Source organism: Ixodes scapularis, unplaced genomic scaffold (genome assembly GCF_016920785.2).
Source record: "Ixodes scapularis isolate PalLabHiFi unplaced genomic scaffold, ASM1692078v2 PGA_scaffold4__175_contigs__length_147842914, whole genome shotgun sequence".
NCBI lineage: Eukaryota > Metazoa > Arthropoda > Arachnida > Ixodida > Ixodidae > Ixodes > Ixodes scapularis.
This window is the reverse complement of record NW_024609879.1, coordinates 113652018-113675041: the sequence shown is the minus strand read 5'-3', so window position 1 is coordinate 113675041 and position 23024 is coordinate 113652018. Positions and strand designations below refer to the sequence as shown.

At 42.4% G+C, this 23024-nt stretch overlaps 1 protein-coding gene across 2 annotated transcripts in view; it reads left to right on the top strand.

Moving 5' to 3' along the window:
- The window catches only part of LOC8037136 (TNF receptor-associated factor 6), a 65875-nt gene that overhangs the window by 3367 nt on the left and 39484 nt on the right, over window positions 1–23024 (top strand). The window contains exons 2-4 of one of the 2 annotated variants that reach the window (XM_040220955.1): window positions 1620–1845; window positions 4322–4417; window positions 21872–22027. In XM_040220955.1, coding sequence (XP_040076889.1) covers window positions 1620–1845; window positions 4322–4417; window positions 21872–22027 — 478 coding nt within the window. Of the gene's footprint in view, window positions 1–1619; window positions 1846–4321; window positions 4418–20977; window positions 21026–21871; window positions 22028–23024 lie in introns of those variants that run through there. The other variant, XM_040220956.3, reaches the window with a different exon arrangement.

Below are 23024 nucleotides of genomic sequence, written 5' to 3'. Positions count from 1 at the left end.
AGAAAACAGAGTCGAGACAAATATAACCACTACACCTTACGAGTGTTGGCCGTAACACGTTACAAGTAGCGGCGTCACCGGCAACTTGTTACTTTATTCGGTAGCACAGTAACGTACTCGTTACATTTTCGAAACAGTAACGGGTAATGTACTCATGTTACTTATATCGAGTAACTGGTCACAGTTACCCTTACGTGTTACTTATTCCTAAAACTTAAAAAAATTACGCTTCAATATTTGTTTCGTGTTTTGGCGCCAAGCCATGTGAATTTTCACGTTTTTTTGCGTTCTTCGCATTTGTTCTTGTGAGTATTTAGGTGAAACCATAAAAAAGACGAAGTAATTATGTTCACTTTTTGCATGAACATAATGTTTCATGAAATATGGCGCTTATGAATACCTCTACCGTCAAAACGGTAAAACGTTCTAATTCATAATTTAAAAAGTAATGCAAAAAGTGACGTGCGTTACTTTTCATCCGTAGCGGTTAAAGTAACGCGTTCCTTTTTTTCGCAAAGTAATGGGTAACAAATCTCGTTACTATTTTTCGGTAACGCCTACTACACCTCTGCTACTTACCAAAGAGATAGTCTGCACATCACAATTTTTCGCGTATACGAACCACTCTGAAAAACTCAATTTAGTCATACCTAGCGTTTCGAAATTTAACCGCTTATTTATTAATTTATAATAAAACTTTTTTTAGAAAAATTTTTTTATTGCTGAAAAATTTGTTTGGATTTATTGATGCCCCTGCTACACTTTTTCAAGGCTTAGACATCCTTAACCCAATGCCTCTATCTTCCTCTTCGTATCTATTGTTCTAAAAACCTAAACCAAAATCAACCCCATTTTTTAAGAAACCTGTTTCGGGTATTGCTCTATCTTCTATAAAAGTCGTACACGCATACTTAAATTAAAATAGACTCAAATTAATTAAAAAAAACTAAAGAAGAATGCCGTCTCGGAATGTTCCCCGTGTTTTCAAAACGAAAATGGGGAGTGATTATGGGAGGGCGGCATGATAATAGGTTCTCCAAATATACCGGGTGTTTAAGCGAAGACTTTAAAAAATTTCTACGAGTAGGGTAGGGTGATTGTGGAAAAAATAATCCCTTTTCGGAAACAAAAGTGGCAGCCACAGTAGAGGTCAAGAATTGCAAAAAAAAAAAAAAAAAAAAAAAACATTATTACTTAGTGTACCTAAAATTTGCTAACTTAATTTTTAATTAGTGAAAATACCAATGTGCTTTCGATTAGAAACTTGCTCAGCGTTATCGAAACCCTCAAAATCAGTCTATATTGTTATATTTACACGGTCCTCCACCGTGTTGGATTATTTTTGCGCGTGTCACCCCTCCCCTAACGAGTAGTCGGCGACGAAAGTAAAATCCATTCGATTCTGTCTCCAGTCGTTTTGTTGCTGCAATTGTCATGACACTCAAAGGAGTGAATATATCGGTGACTGTAATATTACTCTTTCCGAAACTTATGGGTATTAAAGTCTCTATTGTTACTCAAATTTCTCTTAAGGCCACACAACCAAGATATCACACGTCCTTCTAAATCGTGTTTTGTGCTCGTTTTTAGCAATGCTAAATCACTTAATATTTTTCCAGTATCAACAGAGAATTTCGTCCAGTGAAAGGATTCGAGGGGATAAAAGTACGTTACTTGAGGTTTCCACATGACGTACTAGACAAGGCGGAATGTGATCATTGCCAGTACATTCCAAAGGAAGTATATTATCTTCGTTGCTTCAAGCATAAACTCTGTCCGGAATGCAAGCATTATTACAACGCTTATTACTGCAACAAATGTGGAGTTCAAACAAGCACCAAAGAGGTGAGCATTTTTATTTCATATTTAGCGGAAGAGGTACCGTCCAATGCTGAGGATTTCATTTTTCTATATAAATTATATGGCGGAATATTGTTTCTAAATGCGTACATTGGGAAGATATTTTCTCTCTAGAATGAATTTGTCACTTTCCCTGTCTAGGAATTGTAAACAAATATTTTCTAAAATGAGTGTAATTATAGAAATGAACCCCAAATTTTGGTGTTTGTTAAAAAGCTACATCTTAGCTGATGCTGCTGAGCTGAGTGCGAGTCCCCCTTTCTGCGACCACGCAGGGTGATTCTCTGCATTTGCCAATATAATTTTTTATGACCTTTTGCACGCGTTCTTTACTAGGACTTGAGGGAGGGGGATAGGGGAATGCAGACGTCAGGGTGCATAAAAAATTATATCCATTTAAATCTGGAATTTTAAAAATAAACACCTTTTAGTACAAATGCGACTGCATCGTTTAGAAAAGCGAGATGGTAAAAATAAACGTCATCGTTTTTTTCCGTGCCAGCTTGTACATCTCTCGCACTATAATGCCCTTTTTGAGCAGCAGGATTACCTGAATAGACAAATAGATATAAGTAATCATATTGTGACGGAGACAGACAAATCAGTTTGTATATATGTGGATAGATTTAGACGTATGTTAGAACCCACATCACGCATCTCAAATAATGAGTTTAACTCCGTTCCTTCTGAATATGTCAGCTGTGGAATTTGTGAGTTGCACATTCTAGGATCACATGTACTGTTTGATGGTTGAGGCGAGCGCCATCCATTGTGTTTGGAGGAAACAACCAAGAGATATAAATATTCCTGCGGGTGCAGGAATCGATATTTGTATGTGAACTGAGTACTTAATAGAATAATTCTTTAATTGGAAAAAAAATATTGTTTTAACACATTGCTATACGACTAGGTGAATTCAACAAGTCGCAACATAGCATGCATCTCAAGAATATTTTTTCTCATTTTAATTTTATTGTGCAAAATACTAGGAAGTGCACGCTCTGTCACGTAAACTGGCCTGACGAATATGGCATGTTTTAAAATAATAAGTGCATCTGTTATTATTCCGCCCATGCGTGATAAGTTACCGTGTTACCTGCTTTGAGTGATGTGCCTTATACACACGTATTTTATATATGGCTTGTATTTTCTAAGCATAATATGCATTGCTGAGGATTTCATTTTTCTATATAAATTATATGGCGGAATATTGTTTCTAAATGCGTACATTGGGAAGATATTTTCTCTCTAGAATGAATTTGTCACTTTCCCTGTCTAGGAATTGTAAACAAATATTTTCTAAAATGAGTGTAATTATAGAAATGAACCCCAAATTTTGGTGTTTGTTAAAAAGCTACATCTTAGCTGATGCTGCTGAGCTGAGTGCGAGTCCCCCTTTCTGCGACCACGCAGGGTGATTCTCTGCATTTGCCAATATAATTTTTTATGACCTTTTGCACGCGTTCTTTACTAGGACTTGAGGGAGGGGGATAGGGGAATGCAGACGTCAGGGTGCATAAAAAATTATATCCATTTAAATCTGGAATTTTAAAAATAAACACCTTTTAGTACAAATGCGACTGCATCGTTTAGAAAAGCGAGATGGTAAAAATAAACGTCATCGTTTTTTTCCGTGCCAGCTTGTACATCTCTCGCACTATAATGCCCTTTTTGAGCAGCAGGATTACCTGAATAGACAAATAGATATAAGTAATCATATTGTGACGGAGACAGACAAATCAGTTTGTATATATGTGGATAGATTTAGACGTATGTTAGAACCCACATCACGCATCTCAAATAATGAGTTTAACTCCGTTCCTTCTGAATATGTCAGCTGTGGAATTTGTGAGTTGCACATTCTAGGATCACATGTACTGTTTGATGGTTGAGGCGAGCGCCATCCATTGTGTTTGGAGGAAACAACCAAGAGATATAAATATTCCTGCGGGTGCAGGAATCGATATTTGTATGTGAACTGAGTACTTAATAGAATAATTCTTTAATTGGAAAAAAAATATTGTTTTAACACATTGCTATACGACTAGGTGAATTCAACAAGTCGCAACATAGCATGCATCTCAAGAATATTTTTTCTCATTTTAATTTTATTGTGCAAAATACTAGGAAGTGCACGCTCTGTCACGTAAACTGGCCTGACGAATATGGCATGTTTTAAAATAATAAGTGCATCTGTTATTATTCCGCCCATGCGTGATAAGTTACCGTGTTACCTGCTTTGAGTGATGTGCCTTATACACACGTATTTTATATATGGCTTGTATTTTCTAAGCATAATATGCATTGCATATATCTTGTATTGTATGTGCCCCTTTTTTGCTAGTTTTTCTACTCATTATGTGCTATAAAAATTAAAAAGTATATTCTTTTTTTTTTCAAATTTACCCAAAGTAAGCAAATTCCTGGCTAAATATAAACAGCATTAAAAATATATTTTCAGCTTAGTGATGCTGTGAGATATATCAACGATGAGGCAAAACACCTGCGGGTGCTTTGCCCATTTTGTGAGGAGGAAATGCGGCTGGAATTGATGGAGGTACGTACTCTGAAACCTATATGTTTGAAATATTTTTAATATATACATAAAAAGCTTCAGCAAAATGACTACACTAAACAGCAGCAACACATACGTCAAAACCGGTGTTCGGTTGAAGTTTTTTTTTGTATTTATCAAAGTTTAAAGGGAGCTCCGGCAGAATATTCATATTCACTGATTGGCTTAAAAATGGGTTAAGCACGTTAACAGACACGTCTGAACTACTCACCTGACTTACAAGTAACTGTAACAGGTTTCTTGGCGAAGTTATTGATATAAAAAATTTGGTCTGAGGCCACGGGGGCATTACTGGCAATCCTGAAAGCGTAACGTAGAGGTAACATAGGACACGTAGAAAGGTACAAATAAATATCTGGGAGTATGGTTAAGTGAAGGAAGAGGGCATCTAAAAGACCATGAAGATATTGTAATAAAGAAGGGAAACGAGATTCGGCTATCGTGAAACACAGGGCACTATGGAACTATAATAGACATGAAGTTGTTAGGGGTGTATGGAAGGGAGTCATGGTGCCAGGGCTGTCATTTGGGAATGCGGTATTGTGTATGAGGTCAGAAATTCAGGCAGATACAGCAAAGGAGTGTGGGTAGGTTGGCATTTGGGGCACATGGGAATACACCAAATGAGGAAGTGCAGGGGGATATGGGTTGGGCATCTTTCGAGAGTAGAGAAGCGATCAGTAAAGTAAAATTTGAACAAAGGCTAGCTGAAATCAAGGACACACGGTGGGCAGCGAGGGTGTACAAGTATCTATATATGAAAAGTCTAAACACTAAGTGGACAAACCGAACCCGCAAGCTGAGATTTAAATACATTCAACGAGATGGAGCCGATCAGAGCATATGAATAGAAAAGGGAGTAAAGGAAACAGAGAGGAAATTGCGGGAAGAAAGAATGTAGGGGAAATCAGCTTTAACAATATACAGGGCACAAAAACTGGAAATAAAGAAGGAACAGCTGTATGATAATTCAGTGGGGAGCTCTTTGTTGTTTGAGGCTAGAACGGGGGTGCTGCGAACGAAAACGTATAGGGCTAAATTTCAGGAAGTAGACACTCTGTGCGACGTATGCAACCGCGAAAGAGAAACTATAGAACATGTAATTTTAAGGTGCACAGGGCTTCGTCCCACCCTCTTGGGGGGGATGACTACGGATTTGGAGGGGGCACTGGGTTTTCCGGACATGGATGGACGAATGGATAGGGAAAGAATTGCGGTAACTAAGACGAGATTGGAAGATTGGTGGAAGAGATCTAGGGAAGGATAAAATAAAAAAAGTGGAAGTCGTTTACCACTCCCTGTAACGCCGAATTGGAGCGCAGCTCTTGAGGAGGAGGAGGGGAGGGTACTGAGGGCCACGTGTTCTCGGGGGGGGGGGGGGTCACGTGACCCCCCCCGAGGGCACGTGACCTTGGTGGGGTCACGTGGGGGCAAACACGTGCCCCCTCAGAGGTCACGTGACCTCGGGAGGGGGTCACGTGACTCCACAGGTCACGTGACCCCCGGGTCACGTGACCAAACTTTTTCCGCTAGATTTCGCGGGGAAATTTTTTCCGCGATTTAGAGGGGGAAGTTTTCCGCTAGATTTAGCGGGGAAACTTTTTCCGCTAGATTTAGCGGGGAAATTTTTTCCGCCGGGTTTAGCGGGGAAATTTTTCCGCTAGATTTAGCGGGGAAATTTTTTCCGCTACATTTAGCGGGGAAATTTTTTCCGCTAGATTTAGCGGGCAAAGTTTTCCGCTCGATTTAGCGGGGAAATATTTTCCGCTAGATTTAGCGGGGAAATTTTTTCCGCTAGATTTAGCGGGGAAATTTTTCCGCTAGATTTAGCGGGGAAATTTTTTCCGCTAGATTTGACGGGGAAATTTTTCCGCTAGATTTAGCGGGGAAATTTTTTCCGCTAGATTTAGCGGGGAAATTTTTTCCGCTAGATTTAGCGGGGAAATTTTTTCCGCTAGATTTAGCGGGGAAATTTTTCCGCTAGATTTAGCGGGGAAATTTTTTCCGCTAGAATTAGCGGGGAAAGTTTCCCGCTAGATTTAGCGGGGAAATTTTTTCCGCTAGCTTTGACGGGGAAATTTTTCCACTAGATTTAGCGGGGAAATTTTTTCCGCTAGATTTAGCGGGGAAATTTCTTCCGCTAGATTTAGCGGGGAAATTTTTTCCGCTAGATTTAGCGGGGAAATTTTTTCCGCTAGATTTAGCGGGGAAATTTACCCATAATGCACCGCGCGGTTACGCCGACAGCGACGCCGACGGCGACGCCAACGGCGACGGCGACGGCGACGGCGACGCCGCTCAAGCCGGAAACGGGCGCCTAAGAGCTGCGCTCTAAAAAAAAACATATAAAAATAGGCAATAAATTCAATTTAAAAGAGAGGGGGGTCGGTTATAACAAAATTCATACAAATAAAAGAATAGAAGCGATGACGAAATGTTAGGCTCGGTGGCGCAAGCTGCCGCCCGTTACAAAGGGTATAGCCATTACCATCCATCCATCCAGGTGTCATGTGGTGTGATACGGGTGCATTACAGCTTGTTCCCGGCGAGTTACAACAATTTTGTAGGTGTGAACTGAATGCTATAGTCGGTTACAAGTCAAGAAGGTAGGAGAAGCTTCTCCCACAAGCGTGATGCGCCCGTTTCAAAACCCTCCGCAGTCGAAAGAAGAGTTCACTGGAAACGCTCCTGGTTCCGCCTCAGTGGATAGGTAATGACCACAGAGCGGTGCCAACTTGTCTTCGATCCCCACTTTTTAAGAAAGCGACCTTTGTATTTATTGGAGGGGGAACCGAGCCCCTGAAAGCAGCCTTTGTATCCATCGGAGGGGGAAGCAAATCCCCGAAAGTCGTATTGCTTTCCATCGGAGGGGGAAAGCTCTAATCTCCCTCTCGAGGCTTCCTCAATGCTAAGTCAAAGTCGACAGATAAAGCAAATATGGTACGGAAAGGCAAGACCGTCCTCGCGCGTTGGCCGCGACGTCACGGAAACTTTGGGACGCTATTGGATGCGGAGGGGGCGGAGGGATACATGATTCCCTTTGAGGTGCATTTGCCGCTACCTTTTTAACCTGTAACCTACTATAGTTAAACTCACGCAAGCAAAAAGAAATGTATGCGCCGTATATTGCTTTTGGTCTGTCTTGTCGACTTGCAAGTTATGCAGTATGTGACATCACAAAAATAAAGATCGCGGGATAATGTGTATATTTGTTTTGTCATTACCTTCATTGTCAGTTTTCTCACAGTTATTTTGAATTTAGAGATATTAAATTGCATCCCTGAAAAGTAATGCGAAAATGTGTTTATTCGAAACATATATAACAAAAAAAACCAACGAAGTTCTTTTATTTTTCGAAGAATTTTTTTTTTACAAATTACATATGTATGTACCTCTTCTTTTTGTGTGGAATTTTTATTATATTTCTAAGTCGTTCGGAAAGGGCATATGTATCGAAACATATACGCGGTGTTGATGGGCAGAAGTGTTATTTAAAACGGAAGTAGCGCGGATTCAAGTTTTCTCCAACAATACAAAGCGACTTTCTTTTTTTTTTTCTTATAAAACCAATTTAAAAAAAAAAAAAAAAAAAAAAAAAAAAAACGGGGGGGGGGGGGGGTAGATAGGTATGTGGATGCCGTCTTAATCTTGTGCATTCGCGTCTCCAGCTCGTTGCTCGCCCTCCCGCGGCGGAAACGGGAAGCTCTCTAGTGAGGGTCCCCCGATTCTCCTGCTCAGCGGGCACGGCGGAACTGCTCACGATCATGGCTTGACAAAATGTCATTTCCGAATGCAAACAACACTCTTCACTGTCCCAACGGGATTGTACCTATACTAGAGAGTTCAGTATTGCGTATAGAAGCAAACGCAAGCGGTGTGCGTTTGCGTTAGAGTTGTGGGCCCCACGTTGTGCGTGCGCCTCATCGCCATGCGCCAATCCAAGACCGCAATTTTGGGTTACGCGCAGTGTGGAACACGCAAAGCTAACGCAAACACACGGTCTTTGGGTTCGCACGTAAACAGAATACTAAAAGTCCCTACTGTTTCACCAGCTTCCAACGCCAACGAAACGTGCTGCAGTGAGAAGACTCGCAAGCAGGTATGCGTTCCCTCAAACTGGAAAGGCTGAGATTGGCAAAACGACGGAGCGTAAAAATGAAAGTAACTAAATGTTGTAAAAATTGTTAATTAAAAAAAGGTTTTTTGTTTATTTATTTTTTATTTGTTTGCTTTTGGGCATTTCGTCTGGAAGGATATTGGCGGCGACTTTGGACGTTTTAGCGATAGTGAAAAGTCGCGATTTTGATAGCAAAATATACTTTACCCACAATTAATTCTTTTTTACATGAATTCCTCTCGTTAGATGAAATGTCTTGATTGACTTTAGACTATTTTTATTTTATTACTTGGTAATTAAAATTCTGCAATTGGCACCAGTGAGATAATTAGCACATTTTTGATTGTCATGTTTGTTCACGCTTTTGAAATTAGATCATAAGCACCAAATTATATTAGAGCTTGAAACATTACGTATTAAAATATATCAATTTTAATATTATTATTAATACAAATCATGGAAATTAACGCCAAGATCACGAAAATACGCCATTTATTTATAATAGTCTTTCCAGAAAGGTATAATTTTGTTTTCTTCTTAGAATATAATAAGCTCTGACATCGTTATCAAGATACAGACATTCAAACACTGGATGCAATATAAAGTCCTATGCGTCACGCGTTGCTATAAAAAACACACGAACTTTAGCTATCTGATTCCGGTTCCGTATTTGGGTTGTTTTAGTGAGAACAGCGTTTATTAATTTATACGTTTTGAGGACATATTGTTAAAATTGGATTTATCTTTTTCTTGTGCTGGAAATAATATTAAACCAATTAAGGCCATGGTCCCACTGAATGTGGCCGTTTAGGTACTTTTTGGCAGACCATTACTCATCTCCTTTTAAATACTGTTTTGTGGGATTGATGTCATTCGAAAGGCAATGCAATCCTCTTTCTTTTGATATTATGTATGTGTTGGTTTTTACTGTTCATGCGCATTTGTAGCTTTGCGAATATGATGGCGCGGACCCTGACTTGCTCCGCTAGTTCATGTTTTATGAACGACCAATCAAAGATAGCACGGTTCCAATATGGCAGTTTTGTTAAGATGATGTCGGAGCAGAATCTAACGATTCACTTTTTTGTCATTTGCACTACTTTGTTTTTTTCGTCCCTCCAAATATTGCCCTAAAATTGACATTTTTCACCACAAATATGTTTTTAATAACAAGCACTAGGGCAATGAAATTAGCTACAGAAGTAGTGCTTATAATTGGTAATATGCAGAAAAAAATTTAATGTTGTGTAAATTTTTTTTGTTTACATATGTTATATCAAACGTAGCACTTTTTTGTGCTTCGAGTCATGGTAGTTCAAATGCCGCTGAAGAAATAATTAAACTATGATAAAATCTTTTATAAGATTTAGAGCTACAATGGTTGTCCAAGAGGTGGACGATGGCTTTTTTTCATTTTCAAAGTCATAACGCTCTAGGAGCCCTTCAAACTTGCCTGTTTTTGACGCATATCTGCTTTGGACATCAAACAGATTTATTGGCATTGAATAACATTTATTGTTTGGAATAGATATATATTGCGATGTATTAAATTTTCACAATGATCTTGCTTTGGTTTCTTAGTAGGTGTAGAGCTTAGCTAATTTTAAAAACAATTCAAAACTGTTTGCTGTTTTGTTGCGCTACCTGGCGGATGGCAGACAAACTGCTGATTTCTAGTGTTCAAAACATTTCCGAGGGCGGCGTTGGCGTCTGTATCATCTTCAATCTCCGTGTCTTTTTACCTTCACATTTAAAAAAATAGATTGGAAGATTTACTATCGATAAATGAATGGTTTAAGTACTGGGTCAGGCTAATAAATCTAAGACAAATAATGCGTTCATTATTCGATATGATCGAAATCAATAAACAATAAAGACGAAGAGGAAAATAATACACCCGAGTTCACTTTATGCCTAGAGTCACTACATTAGCTTTAAAGTATCGGCACTCAGTCCCCGAAAATTGGTTTGGGCGCCGCCATTTTGGGTCTTGCTCAGAGCAAACGCAACTGCCGATCATCATGATCCAAAAGTACGACTTCCTCAGCATTAGATGCGGTGCTAGGAAGCTGATGCAATATTGAAATGCTCTTTCGCGGGTTGTTTAAACATTTGTGAGGGACGGAAAAGCGTTTCCTGTAATTTTAGATAAAGCTCCATATAACTGGCAACCATGATTTTAAGCCACAATTTTAAGCCGAGTGTCGTTACTCGGAACCGCAGCTAATTTACTGGCACAAGCGGGAACAATGAAGAAGAGGCAGGCGTCAGAAGGTAGTGGCTTGTGGAATCCACGGGGCTTACGTCATGGCCCCTCCAGGTATTACAAGCCTCTTGAACAAGAGCATGAATAGTGTCATTAATTAAGCTACGCTTCAGAGTAGCGACACCTGGCCTTATTGTGGCTTAAAATCATGGTTGCCAGTTATTTAAAGCTTTATCTGAAATCACAAGAAAGGCTTTTCCGTCCTCCACTTTAAACAGTTTTCGACAAAGCAAAGCAACATTACATGAGCTCCTAACACCGAATCTAATACTGAGGATGTCGCACTTTTGAATCATGACGATCGGCAGTTGCGCCTGCTCTGCACAAGCAACAAAATGGCGGCATTCACAACACTGTCGGGGAAGAGAGTGCCAATACTCTAAGCGCAGCTCATTTATTGGCTCTAGTTCCCGCGAAACATCTTTTCTCTGACTGAAACTGAAAGTAAATATGAATAATACACCATTATTATAGCTTATTTAGTTATAACAAAATACACGTAATGAGAGGAGGAAGCGGGCGGGTGGGAGAAACGCGGGTTTTATGCGCGACCGTTCTAACCGTCTCAAAAGAAAGAACGCACGAGCTTGCGCTGGTTTAAAACAAAAAAGGCATAAAAAAAAAAGAGGCGGCACGCTGTGTTATTTGTTATCATGCGTCTAATTGCAAATTGTTGTGTGTATGTTTATACAGCCGGAAGTTAGTCTGCCTTAGTGGGCGTCTGGTGTCTCAGCTGTAGATGAACAATTTAGCCAGTGCGGTACAGCCGCAAACCTGGGGTCTTTAACGCGCACCACGCAGTAGTGATACACGACCGCGCGCCGGTACGATGCTCTTCCAGATCGAAACGGGCAGGGGCGGGGTGGGTTCTGCAGCGCGAGCTTTCGCTCCAAGTGCTCCGAGCTGGTGTGCGCTAGACCATGCACTCGGCCACCGACCCCCCCCCCCCCCCCCCCCCCCTTGTGCGTCTAATTTATATACAGGTCTCGAGGTAATGTCTCGAGGTAATGTAACCATCGTCTCGAGGTAATGTAACGTAATAACAATGTATAAATAACAAATTTGTTGAAGGACTGAACGACTAAATTTTTCAATTCTTGGATTGTAATATTGCGGTAGCCTATTGTACTTACTGTTGATGAAGAGCAATATGAGGTGACGAGGTAATTATTAATTGATGAGGCTCTATAGGGACAACGACATTAGTGGGTGTCGAACCACAATGTACAGTGCCAGACTTGTTTCAAGTATCGTATACCCAAATACTTTCTTCACCCGCAACAGTATAAGGTAGAATCAATGAGGATGCTGCTTTACAATTGTACGTTGAACAGGAAAACTGCACTGTGCAGAAGTGGGGCTTATTCGTTAATATGAGGGACGGATTTCTAGCAGCATTCCCTGATTGACTACTTGGAACAAATGGCCTCGTTGACGTAAAGTGTCCCCGTTCCAAAAGATTCTTGAAGCATACTTAAACCACAAAGGAGTATGAGGCGAAAAATAAGAAAAAGGAGCCTGGTGTGAAAGGTCCAAACCACCACCATAGCTTCTACTATCAAATACAAGGGCAGTTACACAATACACAAAGAGAGTTTTGTAATTTAGTTATATTTACACTGAAGGGCATTGCTATCCAACGTATTCAGAGAGATGACACCTCCTGGTCAACCAACATACAGCCTTTTCTACTCAAGTTTTACTTGGAAGGCCCCACTTCCGCTGAAATTCCTCACGTAGACGAGTTGTCCGACCAATTAAACTGCCATTACTCTCTATTAGGGCTTGTTGTCGGCCTAGTTGGTTCATGATGCAGTATAGAGGTTTTTTGCACTTGTCCGTGTCTACTCGCTTGTAATTCTCCCCTGTGTCGCGCAAAAAACCTCTATACTGCATTACTCTCTATCTGGGAATCTCTCGATCTTTGTTCGTAGGCCACAGTATTATGAGATCAAAGGGTGTGGCTCTTCGTCCACCGAATATTGCTTCGGCTGGTTTTTTTCGCGTAAGATGAGACCGTCGCGTGCTGCGGGAACAAGAACCTGGCAATTCTTCACTGAACTGCTTCTTCCGTAAGCTTCAAAAGGGCTTTTTTTCGTTTCGCATATCATCTGTTCTGCTTGCCCGTTAGTTGCAGGATGGTATGGTGCGCTAATGTGATGCCCCATGCCGGTTTTTGTTTCTTCAAAAACTTGTTTATTTTATTTGAAGCAAAATTTTGCGCGTTATTTGAGAACAGTATTTTTGGTAGGGCAAAAGTAGGTAAAAGAGACCAGAGAAGGTCAATGACGTGTTTGGACGTCGTGGCAGGCATCGTGTAAACTTCCAGCCACTTAGAGCACGCATCGACCATGACTCTGTAGATGCGGATAAGTTTCGCCACCCACCGACTGAATAGTGGATCGTTTTCAGTTACTGTTCATGATGGCGTTGGACTCAAGGAAGACTTTGAGTCTTTCCACAAAGTTAGCCCAGGTACCAGAACTTTTGTCGAAAGCGGTAAGTGTTCGAAACGTCGACAACGTCGGTAGCCACGTGTTGTGCTTGACACTGGACACTTACCATTCGCTGAGAAGAAACTTACTTGTTCGTCTGCCATGAGTCGTCCGATATCAGGTCATCACCGCAACACCATCTCCCGACAAAACTGGTCTTCATTGTTCGCATGTCCATAGTTAGCAATCACTTCAACTTATAAATTCCCGAACGCTCATAACTAGCGTCTTCATTGCAAATAAACGTCTTCCTATTTCTTCTGATGGTTTTCCTAAGCTGTACTTACAACATTATGTGTGTCGGTACTTCCGAAAATATTGCAACGGCGTTTGTTTTCCGGGAACTATTATGTAACAACCTTTACAACATCTTCCGGACCCCGTGAAACACAATATTTCGTGACGTTATTTTAGTCGTCATTAAAATGGTGAGGTAAGTACCGTAAATCGTGAAGCAGTTTACTTGACGTCCGCTTCCACTGGTGTCTAGGAAGGTTGAGTCTACTGAGCGTGCATTCCTGCAGAGGAAATTTTCATTGATAGAATATTGACACGTCAATCAACATTTGATTCCTTCTTGGTAAGATTTATTGCAAAAGCCCGTTACAACTGCCGAACCGCATGTCCCTATATCAGAGAACAATTTATACCCAGCCTGACTTTCTCGCATACATCCGTTTGATGGGCCACGCTACTTGAGCTAGCTGAGCACAGCTGGCAGCGGCGCGAGCAAGGCCACGAGGGGAACGTGATGGTGCTCGAGCCATCCCACTGTGAACCAATGTTTCGGCCACCCCACAAGTGCGTGTCGCCATCTATTGGTTGAACTAATGCCTTGTTCAAGATGGCTGCCGTGGGACCGCAGCCTTAATTATCTAAATACTTGAAATTCATTTAAAGGCCCGCAATTTATTATTTGCCATCAACAATTATCTGAGCGAGAAAAGGCAGCGAGAACGCACAAATATAATCACCGATTTTTTCAACAACTACAATGTTCTATGCCATTTCTAAGTTGTATGAAAGACCCGGTTTTTAAAGGGACATTGAAATCTTCAAAATATTTTGAAGTGCCTGGATCGAACATGTATGTCACAAAATAAAGTGTCCGCGAACAACTTCTCTAACTAAATAATTACGATGTGAGACACTTCTTGGGATATGAAAGAATCCGAAATTAAGACCTGTATCGAGGAATTAAATCCAAAATAGAGGTTGGTTTCGGTTTCGCACCAGAATTAAAACTTGCATCCTTGCGTAAATATTACGCTAAACAGAGTTTTTGTTTTCGGGATAAAATGGTGACCTGCGCTCATAACATAATAAGTATTACCAGAAATAATTTGTGTACCTCAGTGAAGCCAGCACACTAGACAGGCTCAACGGCGGCACGCATCTCCGACCCTCGCTATAACCGCCATTTTTGAGAACGAGTGGCGCCACTTATAGTTAGTTGGAGACGCGAATATGGGGCTTTGCGGGCATAAAGGGCGAAGGCAAGCATGATCGGAACGCTAACTAAAACACGCTGATTAACCTTTGTGAGTATTGGTTTTACGGGTCCTTTTGCAATTGCAGTATTGATGGCAATTATGATTAGAGGCCAAACCAAATAAAAGAATCTGTGACACGTGAATTACTTTTGAGATATTATACGATCGCTGTTCGCATTTTTCGCCCGATATAAAAAAGTGTGTCCAAAAAGAGCGCCGTAAGCAAGGCGTTATAGTGGATCGCGTTAAGTTAAAACTTCTCATTTTTTAGAACCTGCAGCGTTTCCTTATGCACACGGACGAATTCAGTATATTAGATCCCTAGGTTCATCAGACGAAGGATGATGTGAGTGTTTGGTTGATTGTGCGCGCATTTGAATTTTAAATGATAAAGTACGCAAATGGACCTGGTGCCCTTTTATATATACTGTATATACAGGGTGAAATAAGGAGACGCCAGGCTCTTTAAATCGATCGGAAAATTCGGTTTCTTAACCTATCGCGCTACGACTTTGTGCAGCGTTGCCCACAAATGGTGAATTTTTTTTGTAAAATTTGCGAACTACCCTGAGGAAAAAGTAAAGAAAGAAAAAGGCTCAGCTTCTATGGAAACGCAGCGACGCCACTGGTCTGCAAACAACACGGCGCCGTTTCGCACTGGAGACAAGAGATGGCGCAAGCGGTCGCGACGCCAACTGCCGCCAACGAACGAGCAGACGACGCCGAGAGCCGGCCCTTTTGCAGACAAGGAACTGCAGTTCCTTGCTGTTACCGCGTCTGTCTTTTTTGTTTCTGCGACTATCCCCGGCTGTGCTACGCGCGCCGCTTTTGAGTCGAAAAGATCGTCTGCTAAAAAGGCATGCTCTCGGCGCCGTATGCTCGTTCGTTGGCGGCGTTTGTTGCGCCATCTCTTGTCTCCCGTGCGAAACGGCGCCGTGTTGTTTGCAGTCCGGTGGCGTCACTGCGTTTCCACAGGAGCTAAGCCTTTTTGTTTCCTTACTTTTTCCTCAGGTAAGTTCGCTCTTCGCAAATTTCACACACACACAAAAAAAAAAGCACCATCTGTGGGCAACGCTGCACAAAGTCGTAGCGCGATAGGTTAGGAAACCGAATTTTCCGGTCGATTTAAAGAGCCTGGCGTCTCCTTGTTTCACCCTGTAGTTGTTTTCATCTCAATTCAAACGGAGTTTTGGGGTAAATATCTTAATTTTGACTAAAAATGTACAGGGTGCTTTTTTTAGGCTTAACAGATTTGCTTAAAAGGGCACGTGAAAAATACTTCTGAGGTTTGTGCAGGTGAGTTATACGGCCAGGGGGCTATAGTATAGCGGGCTAATCGTAACGAGAGGTCGGTCAATTAATTAAAATTTGTTCATTAAATTTTTAATTATGAAAGGAGATACATAGTTCAAATTAGGAGCTTGTTTAGCGTTATCGAAAACCACTGAATCCGTAATTTTTAGAAATGTTTTGAGCGCGTAAGAAGTGTAGCAGTTCACTGGGGTTACCACTCGTGGAGCAGGTACAAGACTGGGACTAGATAAGAGACGGAAAAATCGCGCGGGCGCCTTACCGCAACCGCTAGCCTTGTACCTGCTTCACGAGTGGTAATTTTAGTGAACTACTACTCTTCTAACGCACTCAGTCTTTCTCGAGATGATTGATTTAGTGGTGTTTGATAACGCTCAGCAAGTTTCTCATTGGAACCATATGTCTATGTTCAATATTTAAAAAAGTTAATTAACCTATTTTAATTAATTAGCCGACTGATCGTTATGATTAGCCCGCTATACAATACCCCTCTGGCTGTATAACTCACCTTCACAAACCGCATAAGTAAATTTCACGGCTTTATTTAAACAAATGTTAAGCTTAGAAAAAAAAAACACCCTGTATTTTGTGGGAGCATTCTTGAAATTAAAGACAGCGGAAACAGCAAGCTTGGCGGAATCTTTTTTATCTTCAAGGTATTGACCATTGACCTAAGCGAAAACTGACAAAACGTCAGCTTTCGTTGCCGTCAGTAATGTTTTTTTAAATAGGTTGCGCCGAAAAAGTGCCATGCTTCGCCAAAAATCATCGAAGGGACACACCTGTCCTCTGCAACCTGACGGCAACCAGATGTATGACCATTCACCATTTTCTCACTTCTCAATATACTGCACTGAGACACTTTTCTGACATTCTCAAGATTAATTTATTACGCTTAATGACTTAAAAATGATTTATATTTTTGAAGTATTTAAAACAAAGTGAACCTATTTTTTTGACAAAATTTAGAATAGTTTGAAAAAATTCAAAGGTGTGACCCAATTAACGCATGATAATGACCTTGACCCCACCGGAAAGCTAGAGCTTAGTTTGTTTTATTGAATCCAAATTCAATATGATATGTTCAAAATAATGTTACCTAGATTTGAATAAACAAACGTTTCCGAAATCCAGCAAATTTGGGACCGATTTTTTCACATACAACATTTTTATTTGCTTCAAGTTTTATTCTAGCAGTGTGTGATTTTTTTTTTTTTTTATCAGAAAACACAAAACAGGCAATATCGAAGTTTGTTTGTCTGACCGCCTAAACCCTTTTCGACGGGTCTATGCAGGCGCATCAGTAGACGTGGCGTCGGTAGGGAGGCTCTAGTGAGGGTGGGCGCAACTCAAAACATGGAGAGCGTTTGCAATTTAATGGCGGCGCATGAGGGAGAGGATTCGAGAAAGGATATGCGCCAGTGTTGCCTGCACGAGAGCAGGCGCCCGCTCTGTTGCAACTCTGTTGCTCCATGCGCCTTTCCTCCTCTCGCCTCCCATTGCAAGCAACGAACGCCTTGGCGCAGCCTCTCTCGCTTCCTTCTCGCTCCGAGAATTGCAAACGCCGAGCGGAGAAAGCAAGGTTGCCAGACAAGCAGCAACGTCCAAGATGGCGGAATTTACCATTTTTCGCGTTAAAAAAATACTTAACCTATCGCAACAAAACTGGTGGCTATGGAAAAGTAATCATTTATACCTTGTGTAAATTATTCAAGCACCTTAATGGGCTTTTATGACCTGAGTTAGGAAAGAAAACGACCCTTTGCCCCATAGACTCCCAGCAAAATTTAGCAATTAAATGGCGTCCATGTCCCGTGATCGCCGATCTAGCAGTTGCACCCACCCTCACTTGAGCCTCCCTAGGCGTCGGCGGCCAGAGACGCCAGCATGCCAGAAGTCGCCGAAACACGATGGGAGGCGGGCGAGGGGGTGTTGGGGATGCCCTTGGCCGGGAGTCCCTTCGTCGTCCTCGACCACGACAAAGGCGGTCAGCATAGGGACTTGGGCTATCCGCTTATCTCGACTGGGAGTCGTGGGCAGCGACCGGGTCACCATGAGGGAGAAGGGAGGGGTGGGGGGGCGAGTCTTGTGGGTGGATGGACAGATTCTGGTCATCCTTAGGTTGTTCTGACGCCGGGGAGACAACGGGGATAGTTGCAGCCTTCTGGGGCGCCTCGCGAAATGGCAGGGCGGTTGTCGACTGCGTGACGGCGGCATAGGTCTAGTGTTGTGTGCAGTCCACCGTCGCGTGGGCATGCCCACACCGCTGGCATGGGTTGGTGCAGCCGGCTGTTGCGTGGCCAAAAACCGCAGACTGGTTACACCGTGGGGTCTTGCAGGCAGGCCCGATGTGACCCTCCTGCCCACACTTGCTGCACACTCGCCGCAGTCCTCTGTAGTCCACCATGACGCGGTGGCCCCGGATGTTGATGAGGTTGAGGATAGGTTTGGTCATCTCCACCTTCATCACCCTGGTGCCGGTCACGATGTCTGGGCGGTCACGGAAGGTCACATAGGAAATGCCCTTCACTTTTCCAAACGTGCTGAGGGCTTGGACGACGGGTTCCTGAGTCACGTAAGGGAACAAAAGGTAGACGGACACGTGGAGGAGTTGGGCGCCAACTAGCTCCAGAGGAACCACCACGTTGCCAAGCACCAAGTCTCCTTGAGCTACTAAACGGTCGGCAACAGCCATGCTGCCGACGGCTGCCATAATCCTCGCCCTACCCTGGTGCTAAAGGTACTTTAAGCCTTTGGGGCTGGCGGCAACTTGGAACGTGTCCATTATCGCGTCGACTGCAGTATTGCTTGGAAAGTTGAAGAAAAAACATTGTGCCTTCGTCGGCGCGGAAGGCGCCGCCATGACTTCCAAAAAGAAACTCGGGGGACCGTTCAAGAAACTGGTTCACGGGAACGCACGTGAAAACTTAACTCATCGGCCGCTGATATGACAAGCGGGTTTCGGATTCACTCTCTCAATCAGTACTCTGCTTAAAACATTCTATCCCCGTAAAACAATGTCAACATACACTGAATAGTAAGTTAGTAGTAAACTTCAGTAAGCTAAATATTTCTCACGCCTAAAATTACGATCCTCTGTGATTTGGTATTAACTTAAGCCGATCTGTTATGTTGAATTTCTAGAATGTGCAGTAAATATTTTCAATATTAGCGGAAATTGCCGTTTTGGGAGTTGCAGAGGAGGTCCAATTTGACGTGCCCACGCTTTGCCCCCTTGGAGCCCACATCTATGCTACCTTTGACCTCGTATTCGCGACTCCAACGAACTATAGGTGGCGCCACTCGTTTTCCAAAATGTCGGTTATAGTGAGGGTCGGAGATGAATGCCGCTGCTGAGCGTGTCTAGTGTGCTGGCTTTACTAAGTGACACAAATTATTTCTGGTAATACGAGGAGGCTAGGGTGTTTTCAGCGCAGGTCACCTAATTATCCTGAAAACAAAAACGATGTTTGGCATAACACTTACTCCAGGAGGCAGGTTTTAATTCTGGAGCGAAACCGAAACTAACCGCTATTTTGAATTTAATTTCTCGATATAGGTCTTATTTCAAATTCGTTCATAACTCAAGATGAGTCTCCAATCGTACTTATTTAGTTAAAGAAGTTGTTTCCTAAAACGTTATTTTGTGACATACATGTTCGATTCAGGCACTTCCAAATATTTTAGAGATTTCAGTGTCCCTTTAAAGACGGTCTTTCATACACCTTAGAGGTGACATAGAATCTTGTAGTTTTGAAAAAAATCTGTACTGATATTTGTGCGTTCTCGCTGCCTTTTCTCGCTCAGATAATTGTGATGTGAAATAATGAACTGCGGGCCTTTTAATGGGTTTTGGATATTTAGGTGATTAATTGCTTTAACAGTATTCCTAGCAGAAGAATAACAGAATAAATCAAATTTTTACAATATGCCCGCAGTATGAATTAATAAACGCAGTTCTCACTACAACATCCCAAAGACGGAATCCGAGTCAGACAGCTGAAGTGTGCGTGATTGTGTTTTTTATAGGAACGAGTGACGCATAGGACTTTATATTGCATCCAGTGTTTGACTGTTTGCCTCTCTTGATAACTATGTCAGAGTTCTTCATATGCTAAAAAGAAAAAAGAAAACAATTCTACCTTTCTCTGGAAAGACTATCATGTTTAAATAGCGTATTTTTGTGATTGTGGCGTTAATTTGGGGCATACATTGCCGTGATTTGTATTAATAATATTATTAAAATTCAGATATTTTAATACGCAATTTTCAAACATTTGTTTGTTATGATCTAACTGTAAACGCGCGATCAATTATGACAATCAAAAGTGTGCTAATTATCATCATTGGTGTCAAATGCAGCATTTTTAATTGCCAAGTCATAATATGAAGATAGTCTAAAATCAATCGAAACATTCTCGCTAATGTGATAAATCCATGTAACATTACATTCATTGTGGGTAAAACATATTTTGCTATCAAAGTCGCTACTTTTGACAATCGGCAAGAGTTACAAATTCGCCGCCAAAACTCCTTCCAGGCCAAATGCCCCAAAAGAAAAAAGGTATTTTTAATATATATATATATATACCAATATTTTTATAACATTTTGTCCCTTTCATTTTTACGCGCCGTCGTTTTGCCAATCTCAGACTTTCCAACTCGAATGAACGCCTACCTGCCTGCACGTCTGCTCACTGCAGCACGTTGCGTTGGCTTTGGAAGCCGGTGAAACAGTTCTGAGGTTTAGTATTGCGTATACGAGCGAACGCAAGCGCTGTGTGTTTGCGTTAGCGCGCGCGCGGAGCCCGAAATTGCGGTCTTGGATTGGCGCCTGGCAATGAGGCGCACGCACAACGTGGGGCACGCAACTTTAACGCAAACGCAATGCTAAGACTTTCTAATAAGGTAAAATCCCGTACTGACTGCAGCACTACGTTGGGACAGTGAAGAGTGTTGTTTGCATTCGGAAATGACATTTCGCGAGCCATGATCGCGAGCAGCTCCGCCGTGCCCGCTGAGCAGGAGAATCGGGGGACCCTCACTAGAGCGCTTCCCGTTTCCGCCGCGGGAGGGCGAGCAACGAGCTGGACACGCGAATAGCCGAAGGAGGACCCACAGGGGCATTGCATGGTCTGCCCAAGTTTGGTATGCCCGCGCGGTGCCCCCGTGGAGCCCACGTTTTTGCTAACTTTGACCCCGCATAGCCGAAGTGGACCCACGGAGGTATTGCATGAGAAGCCAAGGTTGGGAGTGGCCACGGTGTGCCCAACTTTGCCCTCGCATATCCGAGGTCGGACCCACCACGGAACTGTAAGGGAAGCCCATATTGGGCATGCCCACGCTGCGCTTACGTGGGAGAAACGTAGGTTTCGTAGTGGCTGCCCGAGCCTCCATTGCAACTTGGGCCTATGAAGGGCCCACATGGGCCCCACCCTCTTCTGCTACTTGGGAAAGATAAAAAAAAAAAAAAAATCCGTTTCCTTGCTGGAACGACTGTTTCTTCGCTTACCTATATATTTCTGATAAACTTCTATTTTAGTCGTTACATATCGCAGAAACAAAAATCCGGGTTCTTTATTAGTGAAAGAATAAAGTGCCTTTATTAATCGAATAAAATATTCATAAATTTGACTTCCTTCCCATTAATAAGGAGATTTTATATGTACAGTTTCTAACAACAGTTCGGCGTGTATGAAAATCATTGTGCAAGTAGTCTTTAACATGTTTTATATTGCTTATCACAATATGAAGGATCATTATCAAGAATGCCTCGAGAGGCCAATTGACTGCATCTGCTGTAAGAGCGAGATGCTGAACAAGGAGAGCACCAAGCATAACCTCCAATGTCCATGGCGTCTTGTGCGCTGCGAGAACTGTGAAACGTTTTACGCCTACTCTTTAGAAAAGGTGAGGAAAATGCTCGCGATTTGTTGTACTAAGGTGCCTCAAGCGTATCTTCGACATGTGTGTTTAGCGTCCTATCGCGTCCATACATCAAAAGTGCTCCCGAAGGGGTAACAAATGACGTCACAAAAGCCAAATTGTCTTGTTAATGGATGTCGCGGTCCTGGCGTTTGGACCTACGAGTCATGAACAAAAGTACGGGTGAAGGCAAGACTCCCTGTCGTCGTGGAGACCCAACTCTTGGCTGCTAAACTTCCGTTGACGGCCAAGGTCGAGAGGGACCTGCAATAGAACAGGCGTCTGCCAGATTCACCATTGCTGCTGTGGCACCGCCAGGATCGCGCCCAAAGGGACCACTTTTTAGGACGTGGTAAGGGGTGGGAGTTGTGAAAAAAATCTAAGAGATTACAACGAATCGGTTACGTAAATATGTAAGGGAATTATTTTACAATTACTCTAGCAACTATATAATCCAGTGACTAAATTACTGATATTATTGAATGGATTACAAGAAATTTCGTTCCTTGTAACGGATTCCGTACAAGTCTCGGATTAACTTGTCACTCGAAATTCGTACAAGAGCAGGTTTGCGGGTAACGTTGTTTGCGGTTAGTTGCGGTGGCCCGATTGATGGGGTGCTTCGGCCGCTTCGATCGGTGGCTGGAACGGCTACGACATCCTGTCGACGTCAGCCTCGCCTCAGCTTCGCTGGTCCCGATACAGTCTACATCACGATTGCGCAGGATGTCACGTGCTCTCCGCTCGCTGCTTTCCGAGCGCTTGCCATAGTGGGGGCCGTTTATAACGAAAAATACAGCCACGGAGGCTCAAACTACAAACCTGCGATTCTCATTTACGGATATTGTGGGTCATATTCAGCCTATTTCTGGACACGGCGGGAATAGTATTTCGCATTTCGTTGAAGTATCACTATAAGGCAGCATTGATACATTGTATTCTAATAAAGTTAAGCAAGTATTCGTTTTCAAAAAAAGAACAC